Source organism: Colias philodice, chromosome 22, assembly GCF_061535455.1.
Source record: "Colias philodice isolate Cphi_HAF_F1 chromosome 22, ilColPhil1 Martin Lab GWU primary, whole genome shotgun sequence".
Classification (NCBI taxonomy): Eukaryota; Metazoa; Arthropoda; class Insecta; order Lepidoptera; family Pieridae; genus Colias; species Colias philodice.
The window spans coordinates 455731-470441 of record NC_143107.1 but is presented as its reverse complement, the minus strand read 5'-3'; the positions used below and the strand labels follow the sequence as shown (position 1 = coordinate 470441).

Here is a 14711-nt window from a genome sequence, read left to right as displayed (position 1 = left end):
TTGGAATTATAATCAAACTTAGATTTATACGTACTGGTAGTTTAATTTACATAAATTATGTCAACCATGATGCATTGAATTTTTTCTTAGAAGTATTTTGCATAACATTGTTTCTTATTTATAACTGCGTCGTTGTTCAACTTGTTTGCTTAATAATTGCCAAATATCCGGCTTAATTCCAAATTTAGACCAATAGAGGCTAAAAATATCAGGACAACTTTATGATTTTAAATTATTTTTTGAATAATTTATCCATAAAAGCAATTAGCTAAAAACTACTTGGTCTATTAACAATTACTTTAGTTTGAAAATTTATTTGATTACAACGGGTCACCATGAAATTTGACTTTGATTGCAAAGCATTAAATTTGGTAGTTTAGGTCGTAATTAGACGGAAAAAAAATATATGGCATGAAAAACTTTGCTTTTGTGCTTAGAAGACTGATTGAACGAAATTTTTAAAAATCTCGGATTTTAATTTTTGATTGAAAATAAAACTATTGAAATAAAAATGTTTATTATTTTTATTAAGTTTTACTATCAAATTAGCTTACAAAAAAGTGGGAAATAACTTAAAAGTGCACACTTTTAATTTTTCTTTTATGTTCATAGCTACTTTCTCTCAATAAACCCCAAATATAGTCGCCCATCATGTTTTCATTGAATTGGCCTTGATAGCGTTGTTCAAAATTTATGATGTCCTGATGGAAACGTTCTCCTTGCTCTTCGGAATAGGCTCCCATATTGTTTTTAAATTTATCCAAATGAGCATGCAGCATATGTACTTTTAATGACATACTGCAGCCCATGGCCTTAAAATTTGTAATTTGCCTTACCTTCCAAACACCTTTTACAATAACTACAAGCAACATGTGGAGCCCATGGCTTATGTTGATTCCGTACAGGACAGTCAAAATATGCTTCATAGGCTTCACAGAGAACATGAGATGTCTTTAGTTCATATTTCACGTCTCGAACTTTAATAAATTGACCACATATAAAACAAAATGCATCAGCATCGTATTTGCACTTTCGTGACGACATTTTAAGTTATTCTGGGCTTGTAAATAACACCTGATGGTTGTTTATCACTCGGGTGCCATCTAGCGGCACATTGTAAACGTTAACACCCCACTCTCACCGCGTGGTCTTTTTAAAAATATTAAAATCAATTAAAATTTATGAAAAAATTGAAAAATGAGTATTATTATTATAACTATCACAAAAGCAAACTTTATACCGAAAAAAGGTATTTTCTTTTCGTTTTTGTGCATAACTAACTGGAAAATAATAGTATAAACTTTAGGACAAAGAACGAAAATTTTTTTGTCGAGTCGTGTTATTATGCTCAAATTACAAAACTAATCTGGGTTGAGTCTTAAGATGCTTGTTAGTGTTATTTCTCAAATGTACTTAAAAAAAACATATAGGTACTATACAAACCTTTTCAGAAACAACAAAAACATTTATTATTATGTTTCTATGTGTAAATAATGTGCTACCAGGTTCTTACGCTATCCATTCATTTAACCATCACAAGGATAAATAATAACACAGAGACAAATTTGAATTTTTATTAAACAATGCTACAAACACGATTTACATATAAAAATACAGATAGTCGCTATATGTAATCATTACAGATCTACCTAGGTTCTAGTTCAATAAATTATTATTATTATATTATAACAAAACTACATATTATAAAAAAGAAACATTTTAATTGCAACAGATACTAAAATCCATTGGTTTGAGATCATCGAACAGCTATTTTATTATATTTTATAAAAAAAAGAGAAAAAATATCATGTGTATTACAATTATGATATACTTAGCAAGTACTTAGGTAGTTTTAACTGTAAATATTTATAAGAAAAAAAGTATTTTATACCGTCATCTAGAACAGCCAGATTAAAAAGGTTTGTCCCAAACTAAGGAACAAATTAAAATTCCGAAAACATTCCATAATTGGATATATCCAATAATTAGATACGATATAAATTCATTATATTTAATCCAATGGATCGAATTTTCATATTATTATGTTATAAAACATGTCAATAACTAAACCACATGAAGTAAAATGCACAAATATTTTTTTTTTCAAAATATGTAAAAAAAACAGAATTATAACGACTAGATACACACTTAAGTAAATTCACCCAGTTGATATATTAAGTAGAAAGTAGAAACATACATATTTCCTTAGGAATGCATAAAATACATGTTATATGTTTTACAATTTAACAAATAATAATTAAAACTAAAGATTCATAATTCATAACTGTTCTAATTCTGTTACGAAACAATTTTCTACATTTAAAAACTAACTAATATACAAAACACATTTCATATCAATTAAAAAATATATAAATTAAGCTTGCACACTTAATTATACCATCTACTATTACTTATTACTAAAATAACATTAATTGTGAGTGCATTCCGACAATACTAAAATTAATATCATAAACTACAAAAGCAAAAATATATTAATTTTATTCCAGTATACTATAGTTTGCAAAATGCTATCTAGTCTCGAACTATGCAAGTCCTTATGTATAAAGTACTTATCTAAGATGGATATTTCAATAAAAAAAAAGTATGCGTGTACTAGTGTACACACGTAAGAAGTGAAACTTCTTTATGACCTTCTTTTCAAAAAATAATTTACTATGCAACTTTACAGAAATACGTCGAATCACGCGTGGTAGGGATAAGAAAAAGATGGCGCGTAACGGAAAAATGTCACGCGTAACGTTTCTCTTCAAAATTTTTTTTGAAGTGAAACTTCTTTAGGCGCGTTGAGAGTAAGATTTCAAGGTCGCGTCATAGCAATACCGTCACGCCATGGAGTAAGGCAACGATTCTGGTATCTTTGAAGCCAAAGAAGTTTCACTTCTGACACTTCTGCTCGGCACACACGCTCTTTAATTAAACATAATGTTTAAATTCCATTTTTTTATTTATCGAAATACTCAAAAAAACTAAGGACTACATTTTTGGAATTTCCCGCCAAACAATAAATACAGATTATACAAAGATAATAATAACAACTACAGATAATAAATATCACACTATTCCATTACTATAAGCTCTATTTTAAAAGTACACTTATTTTAATACTTTGATAAGTAGGACCTTAAATAAACACTTACAAAAATCTAGTTTATAATTATGGTTTTCTATTTTGAATTTGAAGAAAAAAAAATGCAATATAAATTGTAATTTTTGTACTTTGGTGTAGTCAAATTTTAGTTAATTTTGTTTGGTTTATTTTCAGATTCTATAGTTCACAAGAAATTGGTTAGAATAATTCATTTCTTTGAATATAATATTTTAAATTGTCTCCTATATTATAATACTGTTAAGTCTTTTTCAGTAACCATTGAGAAGTTGTCTTTATATCACAAAATGCTAAACCCATATTAATAGGATTTTGGTTTGGTCTTTAGTAGGTTTCAGGAACCTTGATTTTCAACAATGACTTTGGTTAATCCAAAATTGATTGGAATTATTCAATCAATCAAATTTAAAAACGAAACCCAAATATGGGCAACAAAATTTCTTTCAACAGTTTTGCTCGTCTATCCATTCGTCAAAATCCCATCAATCCGGGACTATCCACGAGTTATATACGTTTTGCCAGTCGATGTTTTTAAAATATGGATGTTGTTTTATTTCCTCTATACCGTCTTTGCCGGAGCCGAGGCGTTCCGATGGCTCGTAGGTTAACAGCTGAAAATAAATAAAAAAAAAATTTCAAAAACATGTTATAATAATTGAAATCCAGATCTATTTAGGCATAAACAATTCTGGTGGGATTAAACAATAGACCACTAATAATTTTGAAGCAATATTCTTTCTCAAAGTATGTTCCCAATATTTAAAATGAAGAACAATGTAGATCCTACTCGTTTTTTTTTGCTCATTAAAAAATCTAGAAATCTCACATTTCAAATATAAATATAATATCTTTTAAAATGTGAAAGTATGTTTGTATTTCTTCACATCACAACAGAGTTATAGCGCATATATAGAAAGAGCTATTACTGTTATTCTCATATTGATTGTATCGGTGGTAAATGTTAAAACTGTTATGACGATTCAAAAGTGCTTCTAGAAGAAGTCTAATTGAATAAATAAATGTTTGAGTTTGAAGTTTATTTTTATTTAAATATACCTGTGTAAGAAAAGATTCCACTTCTACACTGAGTCCCTCGGGCAGTTGCAATATTGTGTGACTCGTGAATTCGTTGTGGTAGTGAGACAGCGGCTGTAACAATCAAACATAATATATCACTACATAGTATAAAACAAAGTCGCTTTCTCTGTCCCTATGTCCCTTTGTATGCTTAAATCTTTAAAACTACGAAACGGATTTTGATGCGGTTTTTTTAAATAGATAGAGTGATTCAAGAGGAAGGTTTTAGTACCTATATAATTTATTAGGTTTTAGACAAAGCGGGCGGTAAGCTAGTAATCAATAAATAATAAATATTTCAGGACAATTTTCACATACGGCACAATCTGATCCCAAACTAAGCTTTCGCTTGTGTTATTACCCAGATGGCTGATAAACATACATACATATATATATAATTTTAAATAAATACTTATATAGATATTATGTAACACCTAGGCACAGAGCAAACATCTATGTTCATCAAACAAATATTTGCCCCGGGTGGGGATCGAACCCACGAACTCTGGCTTGGAAGGCAGGGCCACTACCAACCAAGCCAACCGGTCAGTCAATTAATTATTTAACCAATTTATTTATAAAATAGGTCACGATATTCTGTAGATTCGCTTTTTTACACCGACAACAAACTATTAAATTCAATACCTTATTTTAAATTTAGTACGAAACAATTACTATTACAGAGCCAATTTAATAGGCAACCTGAGGTAACCTGCTTAAAAACATCGATTAAGGGCCGATTTTTCAATGCTTGGATAAAACTTATTCGTCCAATAAAGTATTACACGATAATATTAAAATGTCACGTAAACTGTCAAATACGAGCAATTAGAATACGTTTTTAAAATGGTAGTTTTATACATTATTTGACAAATAAGTTTTATCCAAGCATTGAATAATCGGCCCTAAAGTGAATTAATCGATACGGACTTGAAACATTTGTCAATCGAATTTATTAATTTATGATGATTTTTATTCACAAGTAATCAATGCATTCGATTCTAGATGCCAGATTTCGATTTTTAGAGTAAGAGTCTCTGGTATTTAAAAAGAAAAAATGTTTATTGACATAAAATTGTAGTGACGTCAGTTCTTCAATTCGGAAATTGTTTATTATGTTTAGAATGGTTTATCAGTAAAATGAAATCTTAAAATTACTTGTATCGGTCATTATTATTATAAATATGTAATCTTAATTGAAAAAAGTTAAGCAAATGTGCAGTTCTAACAAAACGAAATATCATGTTATTCTATGACGTCGTTACTAGGTTACGTTCTTGAATTTTTTTGAACTGTCAAATGTTGCCTATAAAAATGGCTCTACTATAATTACTCCATAGCTACAGTAATTACAAACTAACTACATACTAACTAATTACAAACTAAAAACCTCAAATACTATTTTTCCACTACTACTCACCACGCCACATATAAGATAGTACATAACCGCCCCATAGCTCCAATAGTCACACTCCCCCCCCTCCCCCCACAAAGGCCGCATCAACTCCGGCGCACAGTAGATATTAGTCTTTCTAACTTGAGATATACACATCTCTGTGCCGGGGTAGTGTGTGAAATATGTTAACGTGATTTGACCACCTTCGGAAAGGAGGATGTTGTTCGGGTTTAGGTCTCTGTAAAAAAAAGGAATACTACACTAACTACTACTAGCTATAAACATTAAATCGTCAGAACAAGAAATCTTTCAATAGGCTATTGTGAGTCTAATTACTGTTAATATTTCGTAAATGCGATAAATAAATTACGTCACAAACGTGTGAAAAGAGGGGTGCCAAAAACTTCGTGACGTCACACGGAAAAATTGAAAATATTTAACAGAGAAACGTATCAATAATGATCAGATATCTATCTATCAGATACAATTGCAATATCATAGAAATAATATCTGTAAATTTTAATTAAAAGATTTATTATTTTATTATTTTTTTATTTGATTATTTTAACAAAGCAAAACAATTAAAACTTACCTAAGTATAACACCGGAGTTATGCAAACTCTCGATGGCTGTCAATATTTCCGCCCCCCACTTGCATATCGTGGAGGGGGGTAAAACATCTCGGGGATTTTTTACCACCTGAAATATTAGAAAAACAATTCAATTTTTACCACCCGAAATATTTCATTAGGAAAATTAAATTAACGATTTTTGTTTTGTTAATATAGGTAAGTACATATTATTATATTGAAATGGAACTAAAAGCGAAATAAAAGCTTTCCCAGTTATAAATAAATTTTATACAGAAAATTTGAATATAAGCAAGTTATTTACTTAAAAAATTAAAAAAAGAGGGTCGTAGGTGTAATAATTAAATGAATTTCTAACATATACTTTACTTTGTTACTAATAATTAATTATCCAGTGGTCTAAATCGAACCCATATTACAATAATAAGTTAGTAACTTCTATGTATATAATTTTTAACATTATCAAAGCGTAATATTATATCACATTACATAATATTATATGTATCATATTTATAAAAAACTGAAAATAAAATTACCTTTTCAACACTATTAGTCTCTTGCACAACACTATTACACTCCCGCACATCACTATCCGTCAAAACTTTATCGACATTCTTCAACAACTTCTGCGAATTCATCACTAGCTCCTTAACCGATACTTCCGAATCGATATTCCGATTCAAATCAATCGATTCGTTCTCCAAATCGATTTTCGGGAAGACATTTTCCAAATTCACTTTAGAAGGTGTATTGGGAATCGATTTTGCATAATTTTTAATATAATCGAATAGTTTTTCTCCCGGAGCGTAAGATAATATTAGGAAGAATAAATTATTTGTTTCTATGAACGCATGTAAAGGGACCATATAAGGTATTAAAGTTGGTAATATTGGTTGTCTTGTAGTCGCTTGCTGTTGGAAATAATCGTCAAATTCCGTGAGATTGTGCGGTATTTTTTGTATCACCTGAAAATAAATATTTTTTTTTATGAAATAAGAAAGTAAACGAGGAAAAACATTGTACTCAATATAACCATAGACTAATACACTCAAGAAGACTTACAATCGCCATAGTAAAAAACGTAACTCGTTTCTCAGTTCCCAATTTTGTCGATAGATGTCACTCACAGTAGCATTTGGCATTTTTATAAGCTTTTTTATACGTTTAAGAACTAGATGTCGCCTTAGAGCATTAAGTCGGTTTAATGAAGCTAAGAGATGTCGCTACAAAAAAAATCAATGTGCCAAATAGTATCTTGACGTAAAATATAATACGCAAAAAACGTAAACTATAACGTAAAATATAATACGTAAAATATAATACGCAAAAAAATATTTTTATTTAAATGTTATTTTTTGCTCTGAATCGCGCAAGCGAAATGTTTTCGTTACAGAGCATATATACAACTTTCCGCCATTAATAATCGGGGCCTTTACGGCCGGCCGGTCGAGTAGACTAGTCTTTCCCTTTTTCGATTGAGGAAATCCACCTCCCTACCTCCACATCATTTTGTTTTAGTTTTAAAGATTTAATAAGCGTAAAATAATACTTTCTTCATTTTTGTATTTTGAGTAAACGTAACACTAATAACGGTTAGTTTGACCAGAGGCGACTCGTGACAAAATTGTATGGGTGTTTAATTAAGTATTGAACTAAAGTCTAAAACAAAGAAAATACAGTAGCGTAGTAAATTCATTACAAAAAAAAGCACCACAATAAGGGTGCTATTACAGATTTTTAACAAAAAACGCTATTTTACGGTACAATTTTAACTCAAAGCATGAGAACAAAGTAATATCTTAAATCTTCTTATATATAAAAATGAATCGCAAAATGTGTTGGTAAGCGCATAACTCGAGAACGGCTGAACCGATTTCGATAATTCGTTTTTTATTATATTCCTTGAAGTACGAGGATGGTTTTTATGTAGAGAAAACGTAAATCGTAGACGTCTCAAGTGGCTCCCCATTCGCATGCGACGTAATCTCCATTACCTTCAATTATTATACCGTATCATTTTCGATCCCATCACTCCTTCCTACCTTAAGAATAACTTTTCATTTCTACACTGTGAAAACTACTCTCTACGATCCGTTGACAGACTTATTTTGTGTACCCCATCTCGACACACACACTTCTTTGGTGATTCCTTTACTGCCACTGCTGTTAAGCTATGGAACTCCTTACCACTAAAGATAAGACTTGCTCCCTCTTTACCCTCATTTAAAAACCTTGTTCGGAAACATTTCTTTTTATCAGCCTTTAATTCGGAATAGTATATTTATTATATGTATTTACATTTATTAGTATTATAGAATATATTTTTTATACTTTATGTAGTTTTATGTATGTATTATCATTAATTATTTATTTATTTTTCTATTATAATACATATATTGTATACATATTATGTAAGGTTATTTATAGTATAGTTATTATACATGTATGTATAGTTATTTATATGTGCATAATATAATGTACTTTTTGTGTAAGTATCATAGTTACTTTTTTTTTATTTTCATGTTTATATTTAAATTCTAATTTTATTTCCAAAATTTTATTTACTAAATATTTCGCTTTTTTACCGTTTGGTTGCCTGGCAGAGATCACTGCTTAGTGATAAGGCCGCCGATTGTACTACATCTTTCTTGTACCATATTTTCTTTTTATTGTTTCCTATTTTTAAGTGATTGTATTACAATAAAATGTAATAAATAAATAAATAAATATGTACCACGGGCGAAGCCGGGGCGGACCGCTAGTTACAAATAATTGGAATATTTCGATTTGCAACAAATAATGTTAACGATATTTTTTATCAGTTAAATAGTTTAAGAGATATATCGTAAATACCATTTCAACCGCTATTTTCAAGATGGCGGCCGTGGGACAAGGGTGGCGACCCCACAAACTTGGTTTTAGCTTCACACTGACCCCCCCTACACATCAAAAAAACAAAATTGCGTCCTCTAAAAAATGCAAGGTTAGGGCTAAAAAATGTAACATTTCAATGGATCACTAATAAAAGTAACAAAATGAATTTTTAAAGTTATCTTCTGGAATCAATTTCAATAAAAATATAAAAAAATAATACTATCAAGTATGAAGATGATCTATAAAATGGATTGCGCTATGTTTACGTGATCTTTTGTTTCGCGAAGGACTGAAAATTTCTCTTAACCTCTTATTGGATTCCGTATTTAGGCATTTGATATTCGTATTGGAGTTTAGGTATACGATAAATTTAATTTAAAATTAAAGATATATTAATTGTTAAATGAATGAGCACAACTTTATTATAATTATTTATGGGAGTTCACTGCACCAGCGCTCCTTAGGATGGACCGCCTATTTTTGTCACTTCGTTCATCGCTGTTCGAGAGTGACTTCGTGACCACCATGGATGGTAATCGATAACACTCGCAGGTGTTTCCCCTTTTGTCGAGGTATAAGATGATTCGAATCGAAAAATCTTATGCTTTCATAAAAACTACTTGCGTAATCGATTATAAACACTCTGCGTTTTCCTAGGCTAAAACATCAAAAGGACGTCTGCGAGTGCTCCGCTAAAAATGCCGTTTTGCACTGTCAAGCCTTGCAGAAGCAATTCAAACATGTCGAATATTAAAAAAGATGGAATAACCTTTCATTTGTGTATATTTTTTTAACGTACATTTCTAATTAAATGCAATTTCTAATAATCGTCGATGTATCGTTTAGCGATATGATCAAGACAAATAATCGAGTCGTTTACTCGATCATTGATGCGGCCCCACGAGACTATCATGGAAAGAAAATATACAAATTTAATCTTTATGAACTAAGAGATAAAGTTGAATTTAAAACCCGATAATGAACCGCATTCCTTACGAGTCTATCTTTTAGCCCCTTGACCACCGAGCGGCCCGATCGGACCACGGCCCACGGGCCACGACACAATAGATTTTCTATTGTGTCTGTGATTCCGGGGGCTGAGGCATTAAAGAAATACAAATTTAATCTTTATGATCTAAGTTATAAAGTTGAATTTAGAACGCGATATTGAACCGCACTCCCCACGAGACAACTTGGAATGAAATACAAATTTAGTCTTTATGAACTTAGGGATAGAGTTGAATTTAAAAACTCGTCGCTTAAAAGGTCATAAATTTTTACGACTTTCGTGACACAAATTATTTTTGTGAATGTGTGATTGTGTTTCAATAGTGTGAGTTACCTTCCCCGCACCAAAATCAGCAGAAAGTTTAGTTAGAACATTTGCCAGCGTACTCCATCCATTACTTAATGATCTAAGACCATGGACCACGTTGCTATGAACTGTTTTTGTCAAAGAATTACTCGAACAATTAGAGCATAAATTTCTACGTAAGATGTATAGGTGCCCGTAGCTGTATTGATGAGTCTCGTACTTAAAAACCGATAGATGCTGGTTCAAATCATTGCCGTACATCTTTTTTTTTTTCCTTTCCCGTATTTTATGGTCATATAAATAATACTGTTTACAAGGGAATAATTAAGAAGAAAAAAGATATAGACATTTTTTTTAACAGAAAATAAAGAATTTAAATAATATATATTACTAGCGGTCCGCCCCGGCTTCGCCCGTGGTACATATTTACGTTTACTCTACATAAAAACCATCCTCGTAGTTACTTCAAGGAATATAATAAAAAAAGAATTATCGAAATCGGTTCAGCCGTTCTCGAGTTATGCGCTTACCAACACATTTTGCGATTCATTTTTATATATAAGACTAGCAGTCCGCCCCGGCTTCGCCCGTGGTACATATTCACGTTTTCTCTACATAAGAACCATCCTCGAACTTCAAGGAATATTATAAAAAAAGAATTAACGAAATCGGTTAATCCGTTCTCAAGTTATGCGCTTACCAACACATTTTGGGATTCATTTTTATATTATACTAGCGGTCCGCCCCGGCTTCGCCCGTGGTACATATTTACGTTTTCTCTACATAAAAACCATCCTCGTACTTCAAGGAATATAATAAAAAAAGAATTATCTAAATCGGTTCAGCCGTTCTCGAGTTATGCGCTTACCAACACATTTTGCGATTCATTTTTATATATAAGATAAAGATATACACTACTCTGATCACTATGTCGAATGTTTGTAGTGGGTGTCGAAATCTTATTAAAGGTACTCTCTTCCTTAAGATGCTCCACAATCCTATATAAGTTACTCTATGATGCTCCACCACCGCGTTGCTATGAACTGTATTTATCAAAGAAATACTCGAACAATTAGAGCATAAAGGAGAATGACCACGGGTGGTATCGGTAAAATTTTAGTTGTGCCACGTATTCGTGATATTGTTAATTCCTATTTGTATTTATAATGATCATATGTATCAATATTAAGTCTTAATTATACCGGATAAATTGAAATAATAGTAAAAGTTATTCTTTTGAAACATGTATGACCACGTATGGAATCGGTAAAATACTAGTTGTGTCACGTGTTCGTGATATTGTTAATTCCTATTTGTATTTATAATGATCATATTTATCACTATTAAGTCGTAATTATACCGAATAAATAGAAATAAAAGTAAAAGTTTCTGTTTTGACACATTATATCTATCTCTCTTGCAAGCGTCCTGCGTCATATGTCATAGTTTTTTTTTTTTTTTTTAATCTTTTTTATTAAGGGATTTTAGTCCTAAAGGACGATGCCAATCCCATCGTACCTTATATACAAATATTTAACACTTCAGAAACTATCTTAACTATATTTTAAATTTAAATTTGAATAGCATTCTAGCTGCATCAGAGTGTGGTGCAGCTAGGATGCTATGATATGCACCGACATTCAAAACATTTATTTTAAAATTTGTCAATAAGTCTTTTCTTTTGACATCATTCCGGACACACTCCATGAGGAAGTGTTGGATATCGTCATATTTATGACAAAATTCGCAGTTGGGCGAGTCAGCTTTTTTCAGGAGATAAGCAAAACTTCCGCACGGTACGTGTCCGGAACGAAGTCGAAAAGCGGTTACAGTTTCGCATCTATTAAACTTATTGCTATAAAACCATGGTATGTGAAGAGGCTCACATTGTATGCTCTTGTACCAAATGCCCTTTAGTCTTGACCTTTCATTAAAATACTCTTTGAACCTATTTAAACACTTAAATTTGAATTTTGTTAGAACTTCCGAATAATTTGGTAAGTAATCGATTTCTTCTCCATCTAAAATAGCCGTTTTTGCTAGCCTGTCAACCTCTTCGTTACCACTCAGACCGATATGGGAAGGAATCCATTGCAGTGCCAAAGTAACATTGGAGTTATTAAAATTATTAATTTGTTCTATTATTTTGTATGCTATCGGGAAACCTCTCTTACCGGACACACAACGTTTAAGATGATGAAGGGCACTTTGACTGTCTGTGAGAATAACTATTCTTTGGGCATTTATATCAGCGGCATAGATTAAAGCCTTAGACACTGCAAGTAATTCCGCTGACATTATGGAAATGTAACTATTATTAATTTTATATTTATAGGAGTATTTTCTATTGGGGTCCCAAAAAGCAAAACCAAGGCCATTTACAGTTTTAGATCCATCAGAATAAATACAATTGTAACCGATGAATTTATTGTGGAGTTCATTCAAAATATCTAGTTTTATCTGTTGATCAAGATATTGAGACTTTGGACCATTTATACAATCTAAGTTAGTAAAAATGTTATTTTGTAAATTAATATTGGACACCCATGTGTCTAGAGTAAACGTATGGAGTAAATCAGATGTTGAGACCGGGTCTTCACGAGTATCCTTATAGCAGGTTGCAAGCAATGGTTTCTTTTTATGATTCCAATAGCTTCTATCACATAGATTATACAGTTCACTTAATAGTGCATTATTAATATTGCTATTCCAAGAGTGTGTTTTTAAACAGAACTTATAAGCTAAATACAATCTTCTTACACTCATCGGTGGAATGCTCAGCTCGCATTCCATAACATGAATAGGAGTGGTCTTTAAAAAGCCACCAATAATTCTCAGTGCCTGGTTTTGCAGTCTATCAATCTTAGATAGGTGGCAATTGGCTGCATTATCGTATATGTAGCTGCCATAATCTAAACGGCTTCTTATAATCGCAAAATAAATCCTACGTAGGTGAATGGGATGTAGACCCCAATTGGACCCAGCTAATACTTTGAAACAATTCAAAAACTTCAAAGCTTTTGCACAACACTCATTTATGTGTTTTCCCCACCTAAGAGATCTGTCTAACCAAAAGCCTAAGTATTTAAAACAATCAACGGGGCTTAATAAAGAATTATTAATATAAATTTGGACCTGTTGCATTCTACGGGCTCTACTAAACACACAGTACCTAGACTTTGTACCGGATAATTCCAAACCCAGTTGTTCCACCAATCTAACAAAACTATTAAGTGCTTCTTGCATGTTTAAAACACTAACTTCAAGTTTCCTTTGCTTTTCAAAAATTACGAAATCATCAGCGTATTGACATATAAATACTTGATTGATATGCTGACAAACACTAGTAGTTACAATATTAAATAATAAAGGCGATAAAGGGTCACCTTGAGGAATACCTTTATTTGTCGACCGTATCAAAAATTTATCCTCATCATCACACTGGATTTGAAGGTGTCTTAACCGCAAAAACTCCCATAAATATGTGCATAACCTTATGCCCACCTTTAGTTCATCCAAAATACTAATTACTCTAGAAACCAGTACATTGTTATAAGCACCTTCAATGTCTAAGAAACATGCAAGTGTTGGAGTATTGTAGGTAAAGCCTATTTGAATGCTTGAGACAAGGCGGACTAGACAATCCAAGCTAGATTGACCTCTCCTAAATCCGACCGTATTACGAGATAATATGTTGTGATGTTCGACATACCATTCGAGTCGTCTACATAACATTAAATGAAAGGTCTTACACAAACATGACATAAGGGCAATCGGACGAAGTTTTGAATGTCCGTTGGAACTATTTTTTGGAATGGGCAATATATTTATATTTCTCCATTGAGCAGGAACACAGCCATAGGTATAAATTAAATTATAAAGATTTAGTAAGAAACGTTTACCGCTTTCTGGAAGATTATATATCATACTATAATAAATACCATCCAAACCAGGAGAAGTATCTTGCTTTTTTAAGCAGTTTACCATCTCATGCATAGCAAAATGGTCATCAAGTTTGGTGCTAGATGTACCAAAAGTAGGTGGAGGTTCAGATACGAAGTCAGGTGTTAAAGTGGACAATAATTCTTCTTTGGCTTTGTCGGAGGCATAAGATTTCGCTTGACTAAAACCTTTAATCCACCTCATTTTACGCCACATGTCTGAGAGACTTGTATTTTCGTCTATACTACTACAGAAACTACGAAAGCTTTGAGATTTAGCTTGCCTTATTAACCGTTGACCCTCTGCTATTTTTAAGTTAAGTTTTGACAGATTCTGTGGAGTGGGATTCCTTCTAAAGCATTTAAGCGCAAGACGTCGTTCAGCTATTAC

At 31.8% G+C, this 14711-nt stretch overlaps 2 protein-coding genes and 1 long non-coding RNA gene across 3 annotated transcripts in view; 2 read left to right on the top strand and 1 right to left on the bottom strand.

Moving 5' to 3' along the window:
- LOC149478225 (phytanoyl-CoA dioxygenase, peroxisomal-like) overlaps window positions 1–14711 on the top strand; it is a 147095-nt gene that overhangs the window by 79332 nt on the left and 53052 nt on the right. The gene's annotated exons all lie outside the window — the stretch shown is intronic.
- The window catches only part of LOC149478232 (ribosomal protein S6 kinase-like 1), a 32942-nt gene continuing 19792 nt past the window's right edge, over window positions 1562–14711 (bottom strand). The window contains exons 8-12 of the mRNA XM_089709497.1: window positions 6727–7155; window positions 6193–6299; window positions 5625–5838; window positions 4184–4276; window positions 1562–3738 (exon numbers count right to left, since the gene is read on the bottom strand). Of these exons, the coding sequence (XP_089565623.1) occupies window positions 3610–3738; window positions 4184–4276; window positions 5625–5838; window positions 6193–6299; window positions 6727–7155 (972 nt within the window). The 3' untranslated portion in view covers window positions 1562–3609. The remainder of the gene's footprint in view (window positions 3739–4183; window positions 4277–5624; window positions 5839–6192; window positions 6300–6726; window positions 7156–14711) is intronic.
- Window positions 9715–11712, top strand: LOC149478233 (uncharacterized). Its single transcript, XR_016317455.1, has 2 exons — window positions 9715–10775; window positions 11281–11712. It is a non-coding gene; the product is annotated as an uncharacterized LOC149478233 (long non-coding RNA).